The 25,983-nt window shown below is 46.0% G+C and overlaps 1 protein-coding gene across 5 annotated transcripts in view; it reads right to left on the bottom strand.

Moving 5' to 3' along the window:
• Mxd (MAX dimerization protein) overlaps positions 1 to 25,983 on the bottom strand; it is a 330,355-nt gene that overhangs the window by 104,081 nt on the left and 200,291 nt on the right. For all 5 annotated transcript variants that reach the window (XM_076520598.1, XM_076520600.1, XM_076520599.1 and 2 more), the window contains exon 6: positions 5,453 to 5,780. In XM_076520598.1, the coding sequence (XP_076376713.1) occupies positions 5,453 to 5,780 (328 nt within the window). The remainder of the gene's footprint in view (positions 1 to 5,452; positions 5,781 to 25,983) is intronic.

The raw sequence follows: 25,983 nt of genomic DNA, 5'->3' as shown, positions 1-25,983 counted from the left end.
AGGACCGGAAGTCCTGGAATAACGTTTCCCTTGTTTCGCCGCGACGATAAACCCGGGTTCGACGGGACTTCTCGGGCTCTGCCCGGCAAGAGCGGTGTATCGATTCCGGCGTTCTTAAATGAACAGAGGGAGAGAGTGAGAGAGAGAGAGAGTCTAGCTAATTATAAAGTTAAATTAAATATTGATATGCAAGGATTCAACTAGCTCCGCGAGACAGGTTGTGTCCCGTGGAATTTCGCGCGGGTGCCCGGGACACGGCGATCGCTGATTACCGGGCACATTTGTACACAGAGAATATTTAAATGGACCGCGCGCGGCAACTTCCCGAGGCAATTAGAAAAGAAAGTTACAGCGGGGCATTAGCCGCGCGGAAATTCAGACCGCGAATATTATTCGACGCGCCTCGCCTCGCCCCGCCTCGCCCCGCCTCGCCGCGCCGCGCGCGTAACTTTGACACTTAATCACACTTTTAATTGGACGGTCGCGCTCTTACATGTGAACACCGCGACGACGAATTCGTAAGATGAGAATTGGATACAGGCGCTCGGCAAGTTTCCGCGTTCGCCGAGTCACCGCAATTTTCAGATTCCGCCGCCGGAACTACGCGGAGAATCGCATACGGAAATTAACGTACGTTCTTTCTTATGCTACGATTTCTTATATTTCTTCCCTGGTATTCCGGGCTTTTAACAACAGAAACTTCATCGGATAATGTCCGAGATTTACACGGCGAGAAAACAAATTTTGATGAGAAAAATTGTTTCATTCATCTGTGTCCTTAACGATCGCGTCTGCGAGCCAATTTAACCCCTTGACGTAGCATCTTCTTCGCAGTTGCTGCGACTAGAAATTCTCCGATTGCAATGATTTCTTGGAAGGGGAAGAAAATTGATGCTTATACCGTGTGCCTAAATTTACTCGTATGCTTGAATATCGATGATATTTAAAAGGAGTTAAAAAATTGATAATAATAATATAAAATCATATTATCATCGATATTCAAGCATACGAGTAAATTTAGGCACACGGTAAGCATCAATTTTCTTCCCCTTCCAAGAAATCATTGCAATCGGAGAATTCCAATTGGAATAAATATTCCAATTTAAAAAGAGTCAAAAAATTGCTCGAGAAGGCTGCAACGTTCCAGCGTTAACAATCTCGCAAGAACGTCGCTGCATTACTTTGCAGCAATTAAAAAATTGCCGATAAACCGTCTAATTATTTTCAAATGCTCGCGTTTACGTCTAGAAAACCATCTCTCGCGGCGGGCTAGGAACGATGCGTCGTCGCGAGATTAAAGAAAAGGCCGGAACAGCGTCGGGCCGCAACAGTTGACTCATAATTCGCGGATTACTCGAATTTAACCCGTGCCGGGGTATTTATATAGGACGTTCGGGAGTAGGTCCTGTTTCTAACGAGCTGACTCAGCCGAACCTTGTCGGTTCCATCGGCTGAGAAATCTCGGATTAGAACGCCCCGCGCTTCTGAAATCGCGTCGCCTCGCGTCGCCTCGCGTCGCGGTGCAACGACCAAAGTGCACGCCGTGACACGGCCGAAGTTAACGCCGCGTTCACACGACCGCGCGCTGCCATGCCGCCACCATGCCACCACCGAAACGATCGATAAATATGATCACGGTAGAATGCCGTGGCGCAATGGCCGCCCTCCTGCCTTCTCCTGAGATCGCAACGGGTCCCCAGATGCGAGATTAGCGCCACCAAATCGTTCCTTTCCACGCGATCTCGACCGTTCCGAGGGGAACGTTACGCTTCACACCCCCGGCTGGATATGTTTACCCTGCCCTTTTCCACGATCCTCGGCCGCCCACTTGCCCCGTTTCACGAGCTCTGGCCATCTTCGATCCGATCCTTTCAATTACGCTCCGAATTCCTCGGACGGTCCTCCGGGATTCGACGATTATTTGACATTTCTTTTGCAACGTGCTCTCCGCAGAAGATTCTACAGACGTTTGTTCGATACTTGTAATACCGGGATTATTGCTTCGACAGCTATGTTAATTATTAACCCTTTCGCTACTACGGGCCACTATAGTGGCCCTCCATAAGATGTCACTGAGGTACTACGGGCCACTATAGTGGCCTTTCGTATGATGCCACTGAGGTACTACGGGCCACTATAGTGGCCTTCCATAAGATGCGATCGAGGTACTACGGGCCACTATAGTGGCCTTCCATAAGATGCATTATATTGCATAATGTTATTTCCTCTCATACTGTAAATTAAAGAGCGCATGCTAAGACGTTACAAATACCCTGGAATACCCTTTATTTATAAATACCCTTTGGAGAGAAATTTTTTCGTACGAAAACATTCAAGCAGCTTGGGTTCTCCGCCGCGGTACTCCCGCTGACGATCGGCGTCGCGTAGCGTGCAGTGATGTCGCGGCGCTCCGTTCAGCGGAAGTACCGCGGTGGAGAACCCGCCCGTAGCGAAAGGGTTAACTAAAGGAACCTTTTTTTTTAGCCTTTTATAGCTTCGATTCTAAATATTGAACGTAACCTGCTATTCTAACATCATGTCTGCGCGAAGAATTGAGCTCTAGGACGCATCCACTCGGTGTTCTAAAAATTTCGCAATTGAAAATCAATTCGAATGGTCCCAAATGAGAATTAATTCGAACAGCCACGATTTTGAGAATCAATTCAAACGGTCCACCGCGTTTATTTGTGCATACAAATGCGCAAAATGAAGATCCGGGCAATCGTCCTCTCCACCCCTAATCGCGGTAAGATCGCGACGAGCGTCTCGGTGGCATCGCTCGCATCGTACTTAGACGAAAATATCTTGAAATTGCATCCCTGTTTGTCGTTCGAAACCGCGGGACCGTTCGGAGGCGTTTAGCCCCGGTTCAACCCTTAAATCGTTATCATCGTCCGGAATTTATTCATCCCATAAATTATGTATCCGCGAACTTTCCGCCGACTCATCATCCTCCGCAACCCCGTTCCAGCTTGGTACTCTACATTTAATCCTATTACATTCGAACGAATACAAGTAGACTATATTTCGTTTAATTCTACGGCACGCTAAATCTTCTGGTGTTCTACCGTCAACGGTAATCTCGTTTGTTACGTACACACTTACTCTTACGTGCCCGGCCGTGGAGCGCGCCTGACATTTTTAAGTGACCGTTTTCTACACGTCGTAATCTCCGCCGACGTTTCCGTTGCAATATTTTGCGCTGGCGTTTAACTCAAACATCGCGGCGCACGTTTCAGAACGATGGAGCCATTTTGCAAGACGACGATTTTTCCCGCAAGTTCGTCGCCGTTCAGAGAAGCGTAATACTCTGTTCGAATGTTTATTATTTATTATATTGTTATATTATACTGTATTATATTATATTATATCGGTATAGACTGTAATATATTATTATATTATATTATTATAGGTTATAACATATTATTATATTATGTTATTATGGATTGTAATATATTATTATATTATATTATTATAGATTATAACATATTATTATATTATATTATTATAGATTATAACATATTATTATATTATATTATTATAGATTGTAATATATTATTATATTATTATAGATTATAACATATTATATTGTATTATTATGGATTGTAATATGTTATTATATTATATTATTATAGATTGTAACATATTATTATATTATATTATTATAGATTGTAATATATTATTATATTATATTATTATAGATTATAACATATTATTATATTGTATTATTATAGATTGTAATATGTTATTATATTATATTATTATAGATTGTAACATATTATTATATTATATTATTATAGATTGTAATATATTATTATATTATATTATTATAGATTATAATATATTATATATATTATATTATATGCTAGATATTATATTATTTATCATACTATTTTACACAAACAAGCTAAAACCGACGATGGTACAACCGCGAACAATAACATCGAAACGAGCAACGCTTGCTAATTAATTTAATTCGTTTGGAAACAACGAGGTTGCAGCACCGTACGGATTCTGGGCCTCAAAGAGTCCCTAAAGGACGACACACGCGTCCGTCTCTAAAACCCAAGCCCGACATAACAAGGGACACCCCGGTCCGTGCTCCTAGATAACGCGAGCGAATCAGTCAACGTCTTGAACTTAGGGCAGTATCAAAGAGCACAAACGGGAACCTAAACACGGGATCCCTTTCAGATCCCATGGAGAAACTGAAAGACGATATAATACCTAGACGAAATTTAGCGCCGGTAACAGAATATCGGGGAACATCGCAGTCGGCCCCCTCGGGTAGCGCGAGTAGCCAAACCCACTTTGGTCAATATCTTCGACTCGGATAGCATCGAGTAGCTGGGATAGCTGCTTGAACTCGTTGCGAACACTCTGAAGGACGGTCTCGAGCTGCGAACATCTTTGGATCCCCGGATCTGGCGTCTCGACGCCGTATAGGATCGCCGAGAGACACGAACGTAAAAGCAAGTTTCTTCTTTCGGAGTAAATAACTTCCGATAACTTGAACGGTGTTGAAAATAATAAAATAACTAACTGAAAATAATAAATAAACTACCAAACCAGTCGAAATGACCAGCCTCTAATTTTTTTTCTTCACGATTCCTGACATTATAAAAATATTTCAATGAGAAATTGTTCAGGCAGACTTCTTTATCCAAGCATACGTTATAATAGAAATCCTACAGAGAGTTCAAGTAATAATCCTCGCTGTTATAAAACAATATACAGTAATGTCTCCCTAACCGACGCTCAGATTGTGCACAAAAATAGACAATTTAGGAAGAGGAGATTATTCGAGCCTTGCGGCCCGGCATTGTAATTACCGATTGTCGACAACTACAAAAGCGATCCGCAAGGCTCGAATAATCGTATCTCCTCTTCCCAAATTATCTATTTTAGTGGACAATCTGAGCGTCAATTAGGGAGAATTTACTGTACATCCGTTGCGATTATAGCACGGCAGTTCTGGCGTTAAATTCTCTCGACGCGTCTGCCATTTGAGATCGCAAGCTGCTCGATTTTTCCGCAAACGCGGTCCGCTCGTGGCTCGCGCAGCATCGAAGGGCAACGAAAGTCGCAGAAACGGACGACTCGTTTCGATCACCGTCGGAGAAACGGAACGACGAATCGTGGATCCGATTGTCTTTCGAACGTCGGCTCTAGCGCCTCCAGATACTCTAAACCCGGCTCCCGCGGTGGCAATCGGTTCAGCTTCGCGGAGCATACCAGCTCCAAGCTGTTCCTTGCGCGCTGATCTTAGCCAAGAGAGAGAGAGAAACGCGACCGGCGCTCTCGTCTCTAGAGTGAAGATCGTCGAAATACGGCTAGGCGCAAAAGATGCCGGGCCGAGGAGTAGTGTTCTGGCAGCTACGAAAGAGGGCCGGCGACCTTGGCCGGCGATTACGGCTCGATAGAAGGCAGAAGAAGGGCTGGTGGTACTCACCGGACTCCGAGACGGATGATGGACTGCCCGTAGACCTGTCGGAGTTCCTGGAGCTGGCCGTGGAGCTGGTGGAAGAGGCCGTGCCGAGCGAGCACTCGGATACGCTGCGCCGTTTCGAGAGGAGGGCCGCGGCGGCGGCGGCGGTCCCGGGCCCACAGGACGAGCCGGTCGGCGCGCTCGAGCTCAGCCCGTGGAGCCCGTGGAGCTCGTGGAGCCCGTGCAGGCCCGTCTGACTCGTCAGCTGCTCCAGCCGTCGCCTGAGGAACCTCTGCTCGCGAGACAGCTGTTCCTTGTGCACGGCGTGCTTGCGCTCCCGCTCCTCCAGGTTCTGCAACACCGAACGGACCCCGCCGATTAGACAACCTGCACACGCACCCACACACGTGCACGCATGCACACGCACGCACGCGACACGCACGCACGAACACCGGCAAACGGCCGCAGCCGACGGCTACTACGCCGAGTTGCACACCGGTGTCCCTGTGCACTGTACGCTGCACGCTGCACGCCGTACGCCTGCACGGCACACGCGATGCAACGCATCGTCGTCCTACGGCGGATCGATACCACGGCTGGGAATCCTGTGCACTGTACGGTCCAGGCGAACGCCTGGGGCTCTGGGATACACGCGGCCCAGGGAATCCGTGTCCGGCTCGGCCCGACGGGGATTTCGAGATCGGATTCTTTCCTGCCTCGCCAAAACCGGCCGTCTACCAGCCCCGGGCCCCGGGACCCCGGAGCTACGGATTCCAAGGGTACTGGGTGTCCGCGAAGTCGAGCGGGACAACGCCTGATTGTTCTACGTGTACGATCCGCGTTGGGAGTCGATGGAAAGGGCGCGACGGTACTCTCGTTTGACTCGTCGATTTTGAGATCGTGGCTTTGGCGTAGGCTGGATGCACTCGATCGGAATTGTCGACGTGATCGGAGAAGGAATCGGAGAAAGTATAGTAGATGTGGTGTGTACAGTAATGTTTATCTAATTGACGCTCAGATTGACCACAAGAAGGGACAATTTGGGAAGAGGAGATACGATTATTCGAGCCTTGCGGTTTATTTTATTATATATATTTTTTTATATATTATTTTATATATTATATTTTATATATTATATATATTTTTTTGTTATAAATTGTCCACAATTATAAAAACGAGCCGCGAGGCCATTTTAGTGGACAATCTGAGCGTCAGTAAGGGAGACATAACTGTAGCACAGTAAGGGAGACATTACTGTGGGAAATAATATTGGATTAGACAAATTTTAACTGGTCTTTTTTCCAAAGGTTGTATCTCGAGAAGAAACCTCGAGGTCTCGCGTGCTTTCGATGATATTTTGACCTCGAAATCGATGGAAGAGTAACCGCAATTTCTTAAGAGCGCGTAACTCTCGTCAGTTTTAACTTTCTGGTTTCAGAGTTCCATCGATCGAATCGCTTCGACTTCGAGAGAATTTTTCGGATCGATTGTCGGCGCGTTACCTTCGATCGTGTTCGATCGTTCGTTCGATCGTGTCGGAATACGAACGATAAAACTGACGGAAATCCTGGCGTCGTTCCGAGTCTCGCGCATCGGATTCTCGTGCACCGGCGGAAAAAAAGGGGCCTCGAGGATTACCAAAACGAAATCAACGTCTCCCCGGTCGCCGATACCATAAATTAACGTGGCGCGCTTTAGCGGATCAACCGGCAAACGGACTTTCACTCGTTCGGATCGCCGAAGGTCGATCGGCTCGCGGATTTTTGCGAAATAACTTTCGTATAAATTCGATGTCGGCCGGGGCGGATTACCGGTCGTTTAATCTTCGACGTTTAATCCGCTCGACCCCTTTGATCCGTTCGGCTCGAACGCTGAAAAACAGATCGGGGTAATTCAGTCCGCGCGGCAAAGCCGCCCGAATCAAGGATTTCTTAATGCGTTTATGTTAAATTATGCGAGGGAGAGAGAGAGAGAGAGAGAGAGAGAGAGGGGCGAGAGGGAAGGAGGCTTTCGAATTATGGAATCCGATGTTAACCGCGGCACAACAGAGAGAGAGAGAGAGAGAGAGAAAGAGAGAGGGGGGAGGGAGGGAGAGACAGAGAGCTTTTCCTTCTGCCTTCGTTCACGTTGGCCGCCCTTGGAAATTAATTCGATCAACTCGGAACGTTTTACAGGGCAGGGAACCGGCGAAAAATTGCGGGATTACCGGGCGTAGCATGGCCGCCCGCGCGCGGATTACCGATGCCACGGCCCCGGATCCGCGGACTTCAACTTTAAATTATTTAACCCGGCTCTGCGAAACATTCGTTAGTCCCTGATGAGCCCGGAAATATTATTTTCCTCCGGCTTGCTTGAGAAAGTCCATCCTTTGTCCGACAGGGAACTTTTAAATCCTTCCGGCTGGACGAGTTTTAATTGCGAGTTGCCGTGATCGCGCGCTCGCGCGCACAAAATATAAACGCGCCGCGGAATAATGACTGTTGCATTATGCATTCGTGGTTAATGCCTTAATCCATTGTTCGACGCTTTTCCCAGTCGCGTCGAATTTCCGTGCTTAGAAACGTCCCCGAGCGCCACGGGGTGTGTGCGCGTCCGATATTAGAACGCGAGGTTCGCGTTCCAATTAGGCGAGCTCCAATCAGGCGTTGTCGTCGTTGGGCTCCGGATTTTTGCGCGGAATTAACATTGGTCCAAGTCCGTTGCAATTTTATCGAGTAATTTCTCCTAGAAATGCCAAGTCTCGGGACGCTGCGAATTTCGCTGTGTTAGTCCCACGCCTATGCAACGATCGCTTTCAATTCCGAACATTTCTGGGAGAAATTACTGCGATCGCGGACACGCTCGTCATAAATTCGTGGATAGCCTGTTCGTCCATGTTAAAAATTCACCGGTTTTAACGAAGTTCCGCGCGACATCGGTGGATAAAACAATAAAACAATAAAGGCTCGTTGGCCGCGTCTTCGAGGAATTGACCCCCGGATACTCCGTGAATTGAAGTTATACAACTGCACGGGCGAGCCACACGTTTCCAATAAGACGGATCGATGCGCTATGTTAATTAAGCGGGTGCCGATCACGAGTGCGTTGGAGATGAAAATGTAACAAATAAATTCATAAATTGCTGGTCGTTCTTTTATAGAGCAACGCGCGTCGGTCGCTTCTACTTCTGCCACCGTAGCATTGGCAGAGCAGTTACACCATTCCTACATTTGACAAAATTAGCAACGTTTGATTGGATCGGACGAAGGTTAGGTCGTTTATGCGAGGGACCCGACGGCGAGAACAATTGCATAAGAGAAGGCTGGACGCTGCGGCCCGTAGAGTGCGGCCAGCGTGATCGGAGGCCAGGTCCGACTAGATTCAATTAAAGAAGACACGACGTACCGTGCATCCGGAGTGATCGAGAGGTTGCGCGGTAATTAAGGCGACAGATCACGCGATCGTGAATTAAGAGAGCCGATCACGATCGTCGTTATTGATTCGTGTACGAATCGCGGGACATTCTTTCTCCCGCAAGCCCACGGCCACGGCACGGATCGAGCGCGCATCGATCTTCGACGGGTTCGTGTCTCGCCGCTAAACGAGCGACAATTTAAAAGAATTATCCCGCGCTGCTAAACGAATTATCCAATCCTTCGGAACCGATATTAATCCGGCCATTAAGCCGGAAAATGAAATTTAAGGTCCCGTTTTCGCCGCGGCGCGGTGTTGTCCCCGTTCGTTCGTTCGCCGTTACGTTATTCCGCTCGCGAGTCTTGCGTTACCTTTTTATTACCGGTGTAAGCGGATTTCATCTCGCGGAGGACGACGGCATTTTTTATCATTTATCGAGGGGATTGATTAACCGCGCGGCGAAACGATTATCGTTCCGTTTCACTTTTATTCTGTTATACCCGTTCGTAAAATCATTAGAAAAGTACCCGCTTCGCTGCTTTTCACTTTTACCGCTTGATATTCCTCGATTATCTCGTTTCGCGAATCTCCGTCGATCCCGACGCAACGAATGGACGAAGAATTCTTCGCTTTATCGTGCCGCACTATCTACATACAGGATGTCCCAAAAATGTCTCGCAATCCGAAAGTGGCGGGTTCCTCTGGTCATTTGAAGCAAATTCTTCCTTTACAAAAATTTTCTCCGAGGCACCGTTAACGAGTTATTAACGAAAAACAGCGACCAATGAGAGGCGAGCTCGGCTGGCGCGAGGCGACCGAGCCAATGAGCGGAACTGGGCTTCGTGCGCTGGTTGGCTGGGCCGCCTCGCGTCAGCCGTACTCGATTCTTATTGGTCACTATTTTTCGTTAATAACTCGTTAACGGTGCCTCGGAGAACATTTTTGTAAAGGAAGAAGCTGCTTCAAATGATCCGAGGAACCCGCCATTTCCGGATTGCCAGACATTTTTGGGACACCCTGCATATCGATATAATCGGCATGGTATTCGCGGTCGTTGCGATAAACAGACTGCGGATTTAACGCAATTGCGCGAAAACGCGAGTGACTGGAACAGAGAAAACGGTAAAACGGAATGCTGTGAAATAACTTTCGACTCGTTCGAAATGTCAGAAATGAAAATTACTTTCCGCATAACTCCTGCATATTACAATCTCGCAACGAAATTTCGCGGCGGGACAATTTTCGTCGCGGTTTCAAATCGCCGAAAAATTGTCGCGATTCGAAAAACCTTGCATTCGAAAAGGAAACGCTCCGGTTTTCGCGGGTGAAATTGATCCGGAGGAGAGTTAGGGGAGGCCATGCAACACCGTGTCGGCTGCAGATTGCTCCATCCAGGCCTCTCTCGTTTCGCAATTGGCCGATCCACGAAAGAGGAGGTCGACCAGTTCCGGTGTAGAAGGCCAAACGCGAAATAACCGAGAGCCGTCGATTGCAGCGTCGCGATTAGGCTTCCCATTGCGTCACCGACGCGGCAAGAAGTGGAGAACGCTGTTTTCTTTCTTCCGGCGCGTAATCGACGCGCATTTCGCTCCGCGCGCTCGCTGCTGAATTCACTTTAGCTCTTGAACGACTCTACATTTACATAGCACCGGCCGCGCTAGTAAGCAATCCCCCATTCTTCTTAAAAACCCGGCAACGTGCTTTACATTTTAATTCTGCCGCACACCGTTCGTGCTTAAAACATAAATGACCGTGGCAGAGGGAAATTACTCGAGCGACACGGACTTCTTGCTCGTACAAAATGCACATAAATGTGTACGTATCGGAAACGGAAAAGTTGCGGATCCTACTCGGAATTTCTTCGTTAACTCATTGCACGTTCTTTTTTTTTATTGTGCATCGTTTAATTTATCGCACTATAAATTCGCGTTTACAGGACCTTGGATCAATATTTTCGTGCTCGTCCGAAGAAACGATCGCACAGACGACAAGCAATTTCTTTCCATAACAATAAGTATTGAATATTATAAAAATACTGGGTTGCTCGTGGCATTAAATATAAATCTGACCTTTCCAATTAAAAAAGCCGCTGTGTCCATCAATGATCCCGCTTCTCCTTCCGTTTAAAAATATTTCAACCGCCACGCCTCTGCTTTCTTTTAATCATCGTCGAATGTGTCGCGCGATTCGAAACACCGTCGAAATCGTCGCGTCGGAGCAATAATATAGGAGAATCAAAACTGCGGCGAACGAATTCGTATCTCGCTTGACCAGCTTGTTAAATGAAACTTCGGCGAAGCGGATTGGGCGAACGCGCGGCGCGCGTGCAGCGAAAACGGAAAACTTCGCGCACACGCAGAGAAATAGACGGAAAATTGTGGAATAACACTTTTTTTTTATTCGCGCGGCGCTTCGTTCCCGAGATAATCGACTTCGAAAGTTTGCTGACGCGCGTGCATTTGCGGCCGCGCGATGTAGAAACGGTTTACGCCACGAACAGACGCGTTACCACGACACATTTTCAGATTTGATTCGCGCAAACATTTTATTCCGAGTTCTCCGAACGTGTTTTTTTGTATTTTTCATTTTTTATCAAACCGAAAATATTTACGCGGAACGAAAATGTTCCGCCTTGATTGCAACGCGCGCCAGCTAAATCGTGTTTTCCTTTCTTGCTGCAACGGATTCGACGAAAACGATTGCAGTTTCTTTAAATTCCACGCTTCGATCGCCTTCTTCAACTTGCAATAGTTTTCAAAAATATGAAATTCTGCCAGCAATTTTAAAGCGTGCCGAACAGGCAATTTTGTGTTCCGTCGAAATTCTCAAATTTTTGACGGAAGGAGAGCTGCTCGACGTTCAAGATGCACGGCGTTTCCGATCGTTAAAATGCGCGCGACGGATACCGAGACCCCGTTCAATCATTTATCCGAGTTCGTTGAATGTTTCAGACAGCGGAACGTCACGGGAATTATTTAACTTCTAATTTCCGACCGGCGCGGCTCGGTTTATTCGCGACGGTTCGACACCGTCGCGCCTTCGCGATGCATTTTTCAGTTGATTCTGTTACGTTTACTTCCACCTGGCGCGCGCTAGGTAAGCCGGTCTCTCATTGTGCGACGATGCTTCCCGGGCGAAAGTTATACAAATTTTATGAAAAAAGTTCCCTTGAAAGAAGAAAGTTACCCGGGAGAATACGTAAACACGGGGACTACAATTTCAGTTCGGGGAGTATCGCGTCAAGCACAACGTCCCGTGTGTTTCTTCAGCCCGGAAGAAGAATGAGCCGCCGCAATAGAAAATTAATTAAACTTCATGTAAAACCTACGGAAAAGTTTACTAATTATACGGTAAGAATCGATGAAGCCTTTCCTGAATTCCGTTCCGCCGTTGTTCCGCCGGTTCCTCTCCGCGTTTTATACGCTAGTTATTAGTATGACTTTTTACTTTTAACGCGACACGATGATATCTATGCCATTGTACTTTCGCGTCTTTCCGTTGTAACATTTCTAAATCAATAAAACTTAAATTTTCCTCTGATCCGTGCGACATCGACGATTCCATCGTATTATTCGCTTCGTATTTGTTTTACGCTGCTTCGGAATATGTTATTCGTGCGGAATGCATTTAGAAAATATACAGAGTGTCCCGTAATTATAATTAATTATTGTGTCAACACCCGGAAAGGAACGATTCCTGAGGTCATTTGAAGTAACTTTCTCCTTGGCGAAAATGCAATCCGCGGCTTCGTTCGCGAGTTATTAACGAAAAACGGCGACCAATGAGAGGCGAGCTCGCCTAGCGCCAGGCGGCCGAGCCAATCAGCGGAACACCGAGTTTCGAACCGTTCTTTACAGCCCCGTAGAGTGAAAACGAGCGAAGGAGCACGCGAAAGAAGCAGGCATGTAAATAAGGACAGTGAGAAGAACGATGCCGATGCGATAGGGGATGCTGTTAAGAGGTGGGGGAAGCCGTCTGCGATTTATGACACCCTTCCAGAACACTACACAGTAGTCCCCTGTAATCACTTCTTCTATTCGGAAGAAGAGAACGTCTTGGAATAAGAGGGGCGGATAAAAAGTGAGGACAGAGGAGATGCAGCGATAAGAGACTGGGGTGGGGCACGGATGGGACGATGGATGATACAGCGTGGGAGGAACGATTAGAACCGAGGAGGGGATCCGACGCCGGGCAATCTATAAAACGACATTATTTGGGCTCTGCAAAATTATTTGGGCTCGACAGATTTATTTAGGCTTAATAAAATTATTTAGGCTCTGCAAAATTATTTGGGCTCTGCAAAATTATTTAGACTTAATAAAATTATTCGGGCTCTGCAAAATTATTTAGGCTTAATAAAATTACTTAGGCTCTGCAAAATTATTTGGGCTGTGCAAAATTATTTAGGCTTAATAAAATTATTTGGGCTCTGCAAAATTATTTAGGCTTAATAAAATTATTTAGGCTCAACGAAACTATTTGGGCTCTGCAAAATTATTTAGACTTAATAAAATTATTCGGGCTCTGCAAAATTATTTAGGCTTAATAAAATTACTTAGGCTCTGTAAAATTATTTGGGCTGTGCAAAATTATTTAGGCTCAGCAAAATTATATTTAGGCTTAATAAAATTATTTGGGCTCTACAAAATTATTTAGGCTTAATAAAATTATTTAGGCTCAACGAAACTATTTGGGCTCTGCAAAATTATGTAGACTTAATAAAATTTTTTACTTAGGCTCTGCAAAATTATTTGGACTCGACATATTTATTTAGGCTTAATAAAATTATTTAGGCTCTGCAAAATTATTTGGCCTCTGCAAAATGATTTAGGCTCAATAAAATTATTTAGGCACAACAAAATGATTTGGGCTCTGCAATATTATTTAGGCTTAATAAAATTATTTAGACTCAATAAAATTGTTTAGACACGACAAAATTATTTAGGCTCAGCAAAAGTATTCGGGCTCGGCAAAATAATCTAAGCTCTGCGAAATTATAAAATGTACATTAATATACTCTGTAAAGTGTACATATACGGCACGCCGTAAAAAATCGGCTTCGCGAATCGATGCAAAGGGAAATATGTTTAAAAGGCAAATTAAGAAATGATGTAATCAAGATTCCATTCCAGATATAATCTGCTGTTATTTACGATGCAATTGTGGACTTTACGCGTTCATTATAGCAACGTACGGACAGACAATAGAATAATGCATAACATTTGAATAAATTTAAACTCGAGTTTTTGTGAATTGTTTCGTAAGTGAATTACCCCGATGAATATGAATTTCAATTTGACGCGGGCTCTCGTGAAATTATATGTTCGCGAGAGCGCAATATACGAACGATTAAAAAGTTTACCTTTTAATAAGAGGCCGGAATAACGTAAACAGAAACAGTTGCAATTACATATGTACATTCGTAGCTCCAAGAAACTAGCGGTTCCCTCGAAGAAACCTCACGATTCACGGCGCTATTATCGCTTAAGAGGATCACGCATCCTTAAAAACGGGCCACTTTCGAGCACAGATTAGAAAGAAAATGAGATTAACGCACAAATATCAGCGAAGAGGCTAATTAAGACTAATTACACTTTTAACCTTCTTTCCACCCGCATAATTAAAGGCGCACACGTAAGCTTCCGAGGGCGATTTTACACCTTACGGGCCACGATCTTAGCGGACAACTTCGACTTTCCTCGAGGAAACACGACTTTCTCGATCGATCTCGTTATTCGTTTATTGCAAAATGATCGCAAATTCTTCGATACTTTCTATCTAGACCAAAGACGCGCGAACGATCCAAATATTACGAAAAGAAAGTTGTTCGATAAGATCGGTTGTGCGAAATCATCGAATTATACCTTGACCGTTCGGTTGCGCGATAATTGAAGAAATCATGCCAATGTTATTCTCTTTTATCGAGCTGATCCATTCGCGAATATCGATGCCAGCGATTTACGAAAGGTAGAAAATGCGCTTATTAACCCTTAGGGGACCAAAACTATTTATTTCCAGTTGACACACTGCCAAGTCCAGACTGTTTTTCAGACGAAGAGAAATGTTTTACAGAAAACTTTTGTATCAAACTATAGAGAAGAGATATGCATTTTTTAAAATAAAACTTCGTTGATATACATTTTCATCGAAACAATCGTGCCTATTCTTCCAACGTTTCCTGTCAGATTTTACGGTTTTATTGATTTCTGTATGGTGGCATTGGACCGTCAAGGGTAAAAAATTCGAAGACAATTACGCGCAAACGAGGAAGCAGAACGGTCTTTCCAAGCTCCCTCGTTCTATCTCGTGTTCCAAGGAAAACTGCGATCCATTGTCCAGCAACTCGCGGCGGTTCGAACATCGTCGAGGTCTCGAAAAGCGAAAATCCAGCGGCGGAGAACTTCGTGAAGGAGGTAACGTTACGGTAGTAGCTCGCGCGCGGATTCCGTTCGAAATCTTCTCGAGCCAGACTCGATATTATACGGGAAGCGGTTGGAGAGCCACCCCGCGTCACGTATCCGTCGTGCCGTTAAATTCGCTGTTAAAGCGGCAAAGAGCCCGGTATTAGAGCCGGGGCGGCAATTATATATCGGCGTCGCCCGTGCCGGAATAGTTTGGATCATGCTCGATCTCGATCGGCGGCCGGCGAATCGACGAGCTCGATTCGCTGACGGAATGTCTCCCGGCGAAGACAGCTTATCGGTCGGGTTTCGCGCTGATCCCGTCCCCGTCGCGCGAGGTGACATAATAAACATTGAAATTTAATGCCGCAGCTGCGCGACCGATTCGTATTCCGCGGGCCACGCTGCGGTCGTACGTCGCATCGGGCTTTATTGGCCAGTGGGACATATACGTACGGTCCACCTTGCATTCAAGCAGGATACGACGGTACGTGGAATATAAACTCGCATTATTCGATCGGGGAATACGCGGGGCCGCGTATAATGCCACCTCGGCTACTCCGCTCCGCTCCGCTCGACTCCGCTCCGCGGCGGGCGCTCGCATTTTACTTACATTATTCAGACACCGCCTAATGCGCTCCGCCGTGCGTACGCCAGTAATATAATTGCAGGATGCACACTCGCACCGCACGGCGGCATTATCGCGCCGTTTTCACGCAAATCGTCGGCCACCGGTTGCCCTTTTTTACCTGCCGACTTCTCCCTGCTTCGAGAGATTTGAGCCGTTTATGTTGAAAGTGGCACAAGTCACTTTACCGTAATGAAAAGTGGTGATTTCTTAATGTTTATGCGAAATTATTTATACCGAGAAAAGTATCAGTATCCTGAGATAACAAATACAAGTGAATCTTCTCGAAAGTTAGCATCCATATTTTGAAACGTGTTCAAACGCAAACCCTCAAATGTATCGACTTAAAAACAAAGCGACTTATGCCACTTTCAAAATAAACGGCTCATTTTTCATGTTGGAAGAATTTCGAGACCGCGGTGCACGGAAACGCCCATTTTCTTGGACATACAGTAATGTCTCTCTAATTGACGCTTATATCGTCCACAGAAATGGACGATTTGAGAAGAGGAAATGCGATTGTTCGAGCCTTACACTCGGTTTTTTATAATTGTGGACAATTTATAACTATAAAAATAAACCGCAAGGCTCGAATAATCGTATCTCCTCCTCCCAAATTGTCCATTTTCGTGCTCAATCTGGGCGTGAATTAGAGAGACATCGTTGCACTGCGAGACAACGGCCGCCCGAAAGGTTAAATTAAATCGGTAACTATAAAAACGAGTCGCAAGGCTTGAATTCGCGAGGCTCCTCTTCCCAAATTGTCCATTTTCGTGCGCAATCTGGGCGTGAATTAGAGAGACATCGTTGCACTGCGAGACAACGGCCGCCCGAAAGGTCAAATTAAATCGGTAACTATAAAAACGAATCGCAAGGCTTGAATTCGCGAGACTCCTTTTCCCAAATTGTCCATTTTCGTATTATAATTATAATTATTATTATAATATTATTCGAAGGAATAGCTTCTTCTCGTTGCCCGGAGACGATAAGTACGATTCGAAAAGCGGCTCATTTTTCATGTTGGAAGAATTTCGAGACCGCGGTGCACGAAAACGCCCATTTTCTTGGACATACAGTAATGTCTCTCTAATTGACGCTTATATCGTCCACAGAAATGGACGATTTGAGAAGAGGAAATGCGATTGTTCGAGCCTTACACTCGTTTTTTTATAATTGTGGACAATTTATAACTATAAAAATAAACCGCAAGGCTCGAATAATCGTATCTCTTCCTCCCAAATTGTCCATTTTCGTGCGCAATCTGGGCGTCAATTAGAGAGACATCGTTGCACTGCGAGACAACGGCCGCCCGAAAGGTTAAATTAAATCGGTAACTATAAAAACGAGTCGCAAGGCTTGAATTCGCGAGGCTCCTCTTCCCAAATTGTCCATTTTCGTGCACAATCGGGGCGTCAATTAGAGAGAGAGATCGTTGCACTGCGAGACAACGGCCGCCCGAAAGGTTAAATTAAATCGGTAACTATAAAAACGAGTCGCAAGGCTTGAATTCGCGAGGCTCCTCTTCCCAAATTGTCCATTTTCGTGCGCAATCTGGGCGTCAATTAGAGAGACATCGTTGCACTGCGAGACAACGGTCGCCCGAAAGGTTAAATTAAATCGGTAACTATAAAAACGAGTCGCAAGGCTTGAATTCGCGAGGCTCCTCTTCCCAAATTGTCCATTTTCGTGCGCAATCTGGGCGTGAATTAGAGAGACATCGTTGCACTGCGAGACAACGGCCGCCCGAAAGGTCAAATTAAATCGGTAACTATAAAAACGAGTCGCAAGGCTTGAATTCGCGAGACTCCTTTTCCCAAATTGTCCATTTTCGTATTATAATTATAATTATTATTATAATATTATTCGAAGGAATAGCTTCTTCTCGTTGCCCGGAGACGATAAGTACGATTCGAAAAGCGGCTCATTTTTCATGTTGGAAGAATTTCGAGACCGCGGTGCACGGAAACGCCCATTTTCTTGGACATACAGTAATGTCTCTCTAATTGACGCTTATATCGTCCACAGAAATGGACGATTTGAGAAGAGGAAATGCGATTGTTCGAGCCTTACACTCGTTTTTTTATAATTGTGGACAATTTATAACTATAAAAATAAACCGCAAGGCTCGAATAATCGTATCTCCTCCTCCCAAATTGTCCATTTTCGTGCGCAATCTGGGCGTCAATTAGAGAGACATCGTTGCACTGCGAGACAACGGCCGCCCGAAAGGTTAAATTAAATCGGTAACTATAAAAACGAGTCGCAAGGCTTGAATTCGCGAGGCTCCTCTTCCCAAATTGTCCATTTTCGTGCGCAATCGAACGTGTGCGACTGGAACGGGACACGGAGAGGAATACCGCGCGCGAATACGCGGTAAATATTTGTCCGATTAAGCTGGATACTATTAATAATTGTGCCGGACAAAATATAAATATTCCCTCGCGGCGCCGCAGCCAGGTAAACACGGTAAACAAGGGTAAACAAGAAAGAAACAACGGGCGAAAGCATGTCCACCGGAAAATAGCTGGCCGCGGGTGACGAACGCGCGCACCCGCGACGATATACCGATCGGAAATAACACGCGCCGTCGATGGCATCGTTGTTGCAATACTCGCTGGAGAAATCTTGGTGTCATCGATGCGACGAGAGTGCACCGGGTCGCCGCTCGGGGATAACCGTAACTCGCGGGAGGGCAGCAGTTCTCCCGGCGCGGCGTGCATCGCCGGGTGTACTTATGCTAATCCGGTTTATGCAAACACAAAATAGTTGCCGTCTTATTCCGTTTTTTCATCCCTTTCTTTTTCCGAATAGGAACCGCATCGCGAGGACACGTCCTGTCGACCGTATAACGTTAAATATTTATGAACCGCAGTGCAATTACTCGCGGCCGCGGTCCCCCCGTTCATCAAATGGTTACCCACCCTCGCACGGAATTACGCGGGGAACTATTAACTCCGACCGGGAGAAGTCGCGCGCGCTCGCGATAAATATGCAATAATCGCGGAGCCATTGCAAGGAGGTCGCGGGGCCGGCCGAGGAAAGAGGATCGGCGAATCGAACGCAAGAATCCGAGCGTGTTCCTCGCCGGATCGGCCCGGTCTCGGCGCGAACCGCTCTCTTGCGACACGGGCTGCCGGATTAACAGAATTCTGCCGTCGCGTCGGACGCAACCCCACGCAGAAACGGAATATTCATTGCTCCCCCCGTCGCATCGCTGCCGGCCGCCGGCCGCGGCTCTCGCGAGTGCACGCGAACCAGCCGCGCTCGTGGGCGTCCGTTTCTGGGTTATGCAGCCTGGTGCAATATGCATGTGCGTGTCCTCGTCCGCGTCGCGGCGATGCCGGAGAGCCGATGGGCCACAAAACCGCGCGGCGAGGGATGCGCATCGAAGTGCACGTGCACGCGTGCGTCGCCCGCCCGTCGCCGCCTATATCGAGCACCCTTCCCTCCTGACGGCTGACACGGGCAAACCCGATGTTACAACTAATTTTTCGCATCCTTTCACGCCGACGCTGAACCTACCGTGCCGCTCGAAACCAACGGTCTTACGTTTTTTATTCTCGGGCCGCCGGCGTCGCGCGGAACTCTTCCTTCGAAAGAAACGATTCGCCGAAGTCCATCATAGTCGATATAGAGAGAACTCTTTCTCTCGAATTTATTATTGCAAACTACGCGGAAGAAGCTTTTCGATCAGTTTTGTTGCACGAAGTATTGTCAGGAGCACGTGCGATTCTCTGCGGAGACCCTTTTTTTATTCTGTTGCTTCCTTTGAGACTTTTCGTGGAAACTGTCGCTCTGTCATTGGTTCGTTTGATTCGACCAGTTGGTTTGCCAGTTTTATGGAATTACTGTAATGTCTCCCTAACTGACGCTCGGATTGCGCACAAAAATGGACAATTTGAGAAGAGAAGATTCGAGCCTTTCAGCTCGTTTTTATAGTTCTTGACAATTCGTAATTAAAAAAACGAACCGCAAGGCACGATTAATCGTATCTTCTTGTCCCAAATTGTCCATTTTTCTGGACAATCTGAGCGTCAATTAGAGAGACATTACTGTATAACCATATTTATTATAATATTTATATAATATTTAATAGTATATTTAATAATATTTATATATAATTATGTTAATTTAGCATATTTATATAATATTTATATATAATATTTATTATAACCTTATTTATTGTGACCAAATATTACAACCTCGACATTTTTACGAAGATACGCGCATTATAAGCATATTTATTATAATATTTATTTTTATATATATATATATAATATTTATTACAACCTTATTTATTATGACCAAATATTACAACCTCGACATTTTTACGAAGATACGCGCGTCGGTTCGCGTTCAAGCGCTCGTTAGGTTCGGCGTTAATTTTCGTCGGAGCTGCATTTCTTGGCGGGAAGGTCGCGCCAGCGGAATCGGGATTGGCTTTTCGAAAGTTGCGCAATCGTTTCTGAAACTGTACGTCCGCTGTCGTTTCTGCGGCTCGATCATCTGTTCTCTGATTGCAACTCGACACAGTTTCAAAGAAATCGAAAGTGCGCGGCGACTGCAACCTTATCCAGTCGTCCGCGCGCAAATCGTTTCGTTGATTGAGAACGACGGGAGATTATTTGGCCGGGAATGCTCGCGTAACCGTGGGATTCTGCAACGAGATTGCTCGCTAATAAACTGAATAAACTGAAGTCGGAATTGTCCAAAGTAAGATAGATAGATATATACGCGGCATCAAAATCGTATGAAGTTTCTATTACGCTATATCCCGCGCGTCGTACACTTTCTTCAACATCGCCGGCGAAAATTCATTTTGCAACCGCCGCCGTGAAGTTTGAATTTATGAAATTTTCGAGTGAAGAAACCTTCAATCTTCGCTACCCCGGCGTCGCCTAGCGCGAAGCATCCTAGAGGAAGCAACTCGGGGATGAAGTGAAAGTAGAAGCTTCATCCCCCCAGAATGAACCGAAGTAGATTGCTGTATTTTTTCGCCACGCTGAAAAGAGGTGATCTTTTGCAACTCTCCGCGCACTTCGCCGGAGTCTTCTGGTGACGCGTTGTTATATAAAATTTTATATAAAAATCGAGCAATCTCTTTCACGCATTTATAAAAGAAGAATCGATAGATCCACGCAGCCAAAATGTAGAATCGTTCGAAGAATTGAAAACCTGCCCCTATTCCCGACTAATTAACTCTTTGCACTCGAAGCTATTTTAACTGAAAATATAAAATCATTTTTCTAACTTATAATATTTCCACTTTATACGGCAAAATGCATTTTATGCATATGAAATTGTCTCTTGGGACTCGCAGAACAGTTACACTCTTAACAATTTTTCAAATCTAAACTTTGTTAATATCAAAGTTATCTTAAAAGATGATACAACAAATTTTAGCGGTGCCTCGGAGTCACCACTCGAGTGCAAACGGTTAAAGCGGTTAAGAAAAGAAACGATCGTCCGCGTGCCTCCTGTACCTAGCAGTTATTTCGGCGAACGTTTATTTCCCATGAAAATCCGCCGTCTAGTTTGCGGCCGTTGAACGTGTTCGGGGAAAAAATCGCCCGCGTGCCAGCGGCGGAACGAAGGAAACCGGGAGGAACGATCGACGCCGGGGCGACAAGAAGAAGCGGGTGCGAGACAAAAAGGGAGGGTGGCTCCGAGACACCGTATCGGGGAAGTTGGATCGATTCCGCCGGTGGCGTTTCGTCGAGCGATCCCTCGACCCACGGTCGATGGATTGATTGAAACGGTCCGCGTCGGCCGGAATTAAATGAGCAACGTGGACGTGGAGCAACAATCCGTGAAAAGGAACAGCGAGGAGGGGCCGCGCGGAGGGGCCGCGCGGAAGGGTGGGAAATGTAGGTGGGACACACCGGCTCCGCCGGTTGGGAACATTTCCGGGCAAGAAGAGCGAAATGGATTGCGGAGGAAGCGTGCGTCGTCTGCTCGATTTAAAGAAGTAATTTGCCGCAGTGAAATCAGGTTGCCGGATCTATGGGGGACTCTCTTTCGACGAGCGAGCATAAATTTTTTCGACCGCCGTCCTCTCAGGATCGGAACGCTGGGCGGAGGGAGAAGGGAGAAAGGGGGGGAGGCAGATTCGTTTCGGGGGATATTTAATGTTCGGGAACGGGCAGTGTCGCTTAGCGACAATTGTGTTTAATTGCCGGGAAAATGTAGCCCGGGCCCCGTCGCGCTCTTTCCATTACTATCCGCGACGCGTTTATCGTGGCTCCGTGACGATCGTTGGATCGTTCGAGCGATTGCATCGGGCTCCGATCACGGTCCTTAACGGGTTTTATTTATTTACCCGATGCGACGACGCAATTCGAGCGCGCGCGACAAAACCGTGGGTGTAGATGCTGTTATGGGGAAGCAGATTCTGATGCATGGACCGGCACGCTCGCCTATCATCGAGTCCGTGATTTTATCGAGTATTCGCGATTCGCGCATCGGCGCGCGCGACAGCGCTTTTCGAACGGCTCTGCTGTTTAAGAAAGGGGCCAAACAGCGTTCTTTGACCCAATAGCATTCTTCTTGTTGCGTATAAAAAGTATGAACCTAAAGTATATTGCAAAAGGTGAGCGATCCAGCGACGACTAACGACGTATGATATCTTGTTCATGCTATTTTTACTTCCGTCCGTTCTATTTCGTCTTGCCCTATAAATATTCAGAATATCTTAAAATGTACGAACATATTTCAGTTTTCATTAAGATAAGAATTTGAATAATGAATTGTAACTATTTTTTACGCGCGACGAGTATGCTCGTCGGAAACAGCTGACTGGTTGAACAGCCGTCTCTACAGAATTTATTATTCTATCGCCTTCCGCAAATTTATTCGGTCGTCGATGGTCAACGCGTTACATGCCGAACGAATTTCAAGTATACTCGATCTTTTTCGTACTTCTCTTTCCTGCTGAACCGCAGCTTGGATAATTGAACAATTGCCTACACGGAACGCTAAAGTAAATCTTGACTGGTTCTCGAAAGGAATAGTGCTGCACGTGGATCGTTTTATTAAAAAAGAAGGCAAAGAAAAGTAAAAGTAAATCAGGTTACCGACGTGCGTAAGTTAGAGGTTCGGCGGCCATGATTCTTTTCTGCCAGATCCATAGGAACCTAAGACGAAGTAATTATTTCGCAGTAATAGTTTGCAGTAATTATTATAATAATTATAGTAATTATTATATAGTAATTATTATAGTAATTATTATAGTAATAATATAGTAATATAATATAGTAATATATTAATATTATAGTAATAATATAGTAATATATTAAAAATATAGTAATTATTATAATAATTATATTATTATGCCTATTATATCATAGTCTATTATGTTATATTATTAGTTTGCCCGTATAATTTACAGTTGTCGACAATCGGTGATTATAAAAACGAGCCGCGAGGCTCGGACGATCGTATCTCCTCTCCCCGAATTGTCCATTTTCGTGCGCAATCACGGCGCGAATTAGGGAGAAATTACAGTAGTCGGCGACCAACGATAAATTCCAGCGATATCGCTTTAGTTCCGAGTCACCCCCCCTCTAACACGGGAATACTTTCTCGCAATTAATACGGCGCGCCAATACGGGCGGATAGATAATTACGAACAACTGCGAACAGCGAAACTTCTGTTCCCCGAATCCGCTCCGAATACACTCGAAAATTCTCCGCGCAGTCGGAGCTCTAGCCGCCCCCGCTCTAAACTCGCTAAACTCTCTTAAAAACTGAAACTCCGAGCCCCCGGGCGCTGACCGCTCTTAAAAGCTTCCCGCCTATGTGGAAACATTTATTCGAAGCCTATGTTTAACAACTCCGATGGATTTGCCGAGTTAGCGGGCTCGCAGCTGCGGCGATCGAAGAAATCCTCCTCGACGGTTGCGGCACGCTATCCGGTTCGGGATCGATGGAACCACGGATCTTTCGCGAATCCACGCCGGCGAGTCGTTCGACAGGGTTGTTCGACGGTTAAACCTGTTGTAAATGAAAAATGTTCGATGTCCGAATGCGAATTTCCGGAGCTTTCGCGATGCTGTCTTCAGCGACCTCTGTTCTTCGCACGTTGTTCGAAGGCTCGCTTCGTAGCGTCGATACAATTTAGCGCGATTATTATTTAAACCCTTGCACCCTCCAATGTATAATCTTACAAAATTCCATAGCGGTGGAATGATTTTTATCACAATTCTATATCAATAGCAGAATCACAATTTTGGCAAAATTTTCCGCGAGTTGCCGATAGTTTACTTACATCAAAAAATAATCCTTGGAATGTTAAGGGTTGAACGAATAAACGCAGCAGTATACGTTGTGCACCGTATAATTAGCGAAATTATTCTCAAAAACCCGTTCCTTACGAACCATATTAATAGACTGCTTGAATAAAAAATTAATATTGTCACATCACATGGGAAATAAAGTTTCGCGCAAAATACCGAGGGCGCTTTTCAATCCGTCCGACCTATCAATTTTCCGATGTAAATTGCCACCCCCTTGATCACCAAGAGCAAAAGAGGTCCAAAATTTACGACACGCGGGAAAATGAAACGGTGCTGGAACAGGATATTATGTTTCTTTTCGAAAGAGCGCTGCCCGTGTAGCGAGCAACATTGTCGCGTGATCCCGTGGAGTAAACGAGTCCATAAAGCATGCAATTTGCATAAACATCCACGATGTCGCGAGCCGAAGCTCGCGATCCCCGTTAAAATCCATTACGCTTTGCCGGGCTGTTCAGGGACGGCTCTTATAAAACACTTAAGATCGTACGGCGTCGATCGCACGGGTCCGCGAGATCGTTCCCGAGCCGGAAGTCCTCGGCATTGGCCGTGTTCCTTAACGTGATCTGCGGTCTGGCTTTCGTTGTTTCGCGGCGACCGATGCACCGGTGCATCGCGTTTCATAGCGCTATACGTGTAACGCGTCGATGCATTAACGCGGCTCCGCGTCGCATAAACGCGGCGTTTCGGTTCCGAGTGCAGTAATTTCTCCCAGAAATGTTCGGAATCGAAGCCGGCAGGTCTGGGAATACTGAGTCGCGATTCTTCGGGCCTCGCGACTTGATTTTGTAGAAAAGAAATGCTAGAATAAAATTTCTAATTTTGTTGCCACGATTCGAAGGCAATTCGGAGGCCACGTGACACGATTTAAAGGCAATTCGGAGGACACGTGACACGATTTAAAGGCAATTCGGAGGCCACGAGACACGATTCGAAGGCAATTCGGGGGGCACATGGCACGATTCGAAGGCAATTCGGAGACCACGAGACACGATTCGAAGGCAATTCAGAGAACGCGTGACACGATTCGAAGGCAATTCAGAGAACGCGTGACACGATTCGAAGGCAATTCGGAAGACACGTGACACGATTCGAAGGCAACTCGGAGGGCACGATTTGAAGGCAATTCGGAGAGCACATGACACGATTCGAAGGCAATTCGAGGGCACTTGGCACGTTTCGAAGGCAATTCGGAGACCACGTGACACGATTCAAAGGCAATTCGGGGGACACATGGCACGATTCGAAGGCAATTCGAAGGCCAAGTGACACGATTCGAAGACCCTTAGCATCGACGTAGCAATAAATTACATAGGCGTAGCACCAGCGCACAGAAATTCACAGCAGCCCGAAATTTGGCATTTCCCGGAGAAATTACTGTATCGAGAAGAATTATAGAATATGTGGCGATTGGAAACGGCGCAAATGATAGAAAAAGCTGATTAATTAAAAACTGTTAGAAGAACTACAGCGATCGATAACGCACGTAACTCTGAGAATGGTAGAAAACCCAGCTGTTCGCCTAGAATATTCCGATCAAGCGTCCTCGATACCTAGCATCCAAACGACACAAAAACGACGGTGATCCTTGCGAAGCGTAGGAAAGCGAAAAAGTAGATACGCGGAAGATGAAAATGGGGCGATTTCTCGGGACTCTCTCCATGGCGGGAGAATATTGCGCTAAATAAAGGAGCGGAAGTCGTACGGGACGGAAGATAAGGGGAAACGAATCGCGGAAAGATAAATAGCTGGAGATGAAAGCGGTTCGGGGGTGAAGATACGCTGGAAACGATAGGAGGAGACTTAATCTTTTCTCACGAGAAAAATAATAAAGGAGCACGA

The sequence above is a fragment of the Megalopta genalis genome, chromosome 3, assembly GCF_051020955.1.
Source record: "Megalopta genalis isolate 19385.01 chromosome 3, iyMegGena1_principal, whole genome shotgun sequence".
Taxonomy (NCBI): Eukaryota; Metazoa; Arthropoda; class Insecta; order Hymenoptera; family Halictidae; genus Megalopta; species Megalopta genalis.
This window is presented reverse-complemented; position numbering and strand designations above follow the sequence as displayed.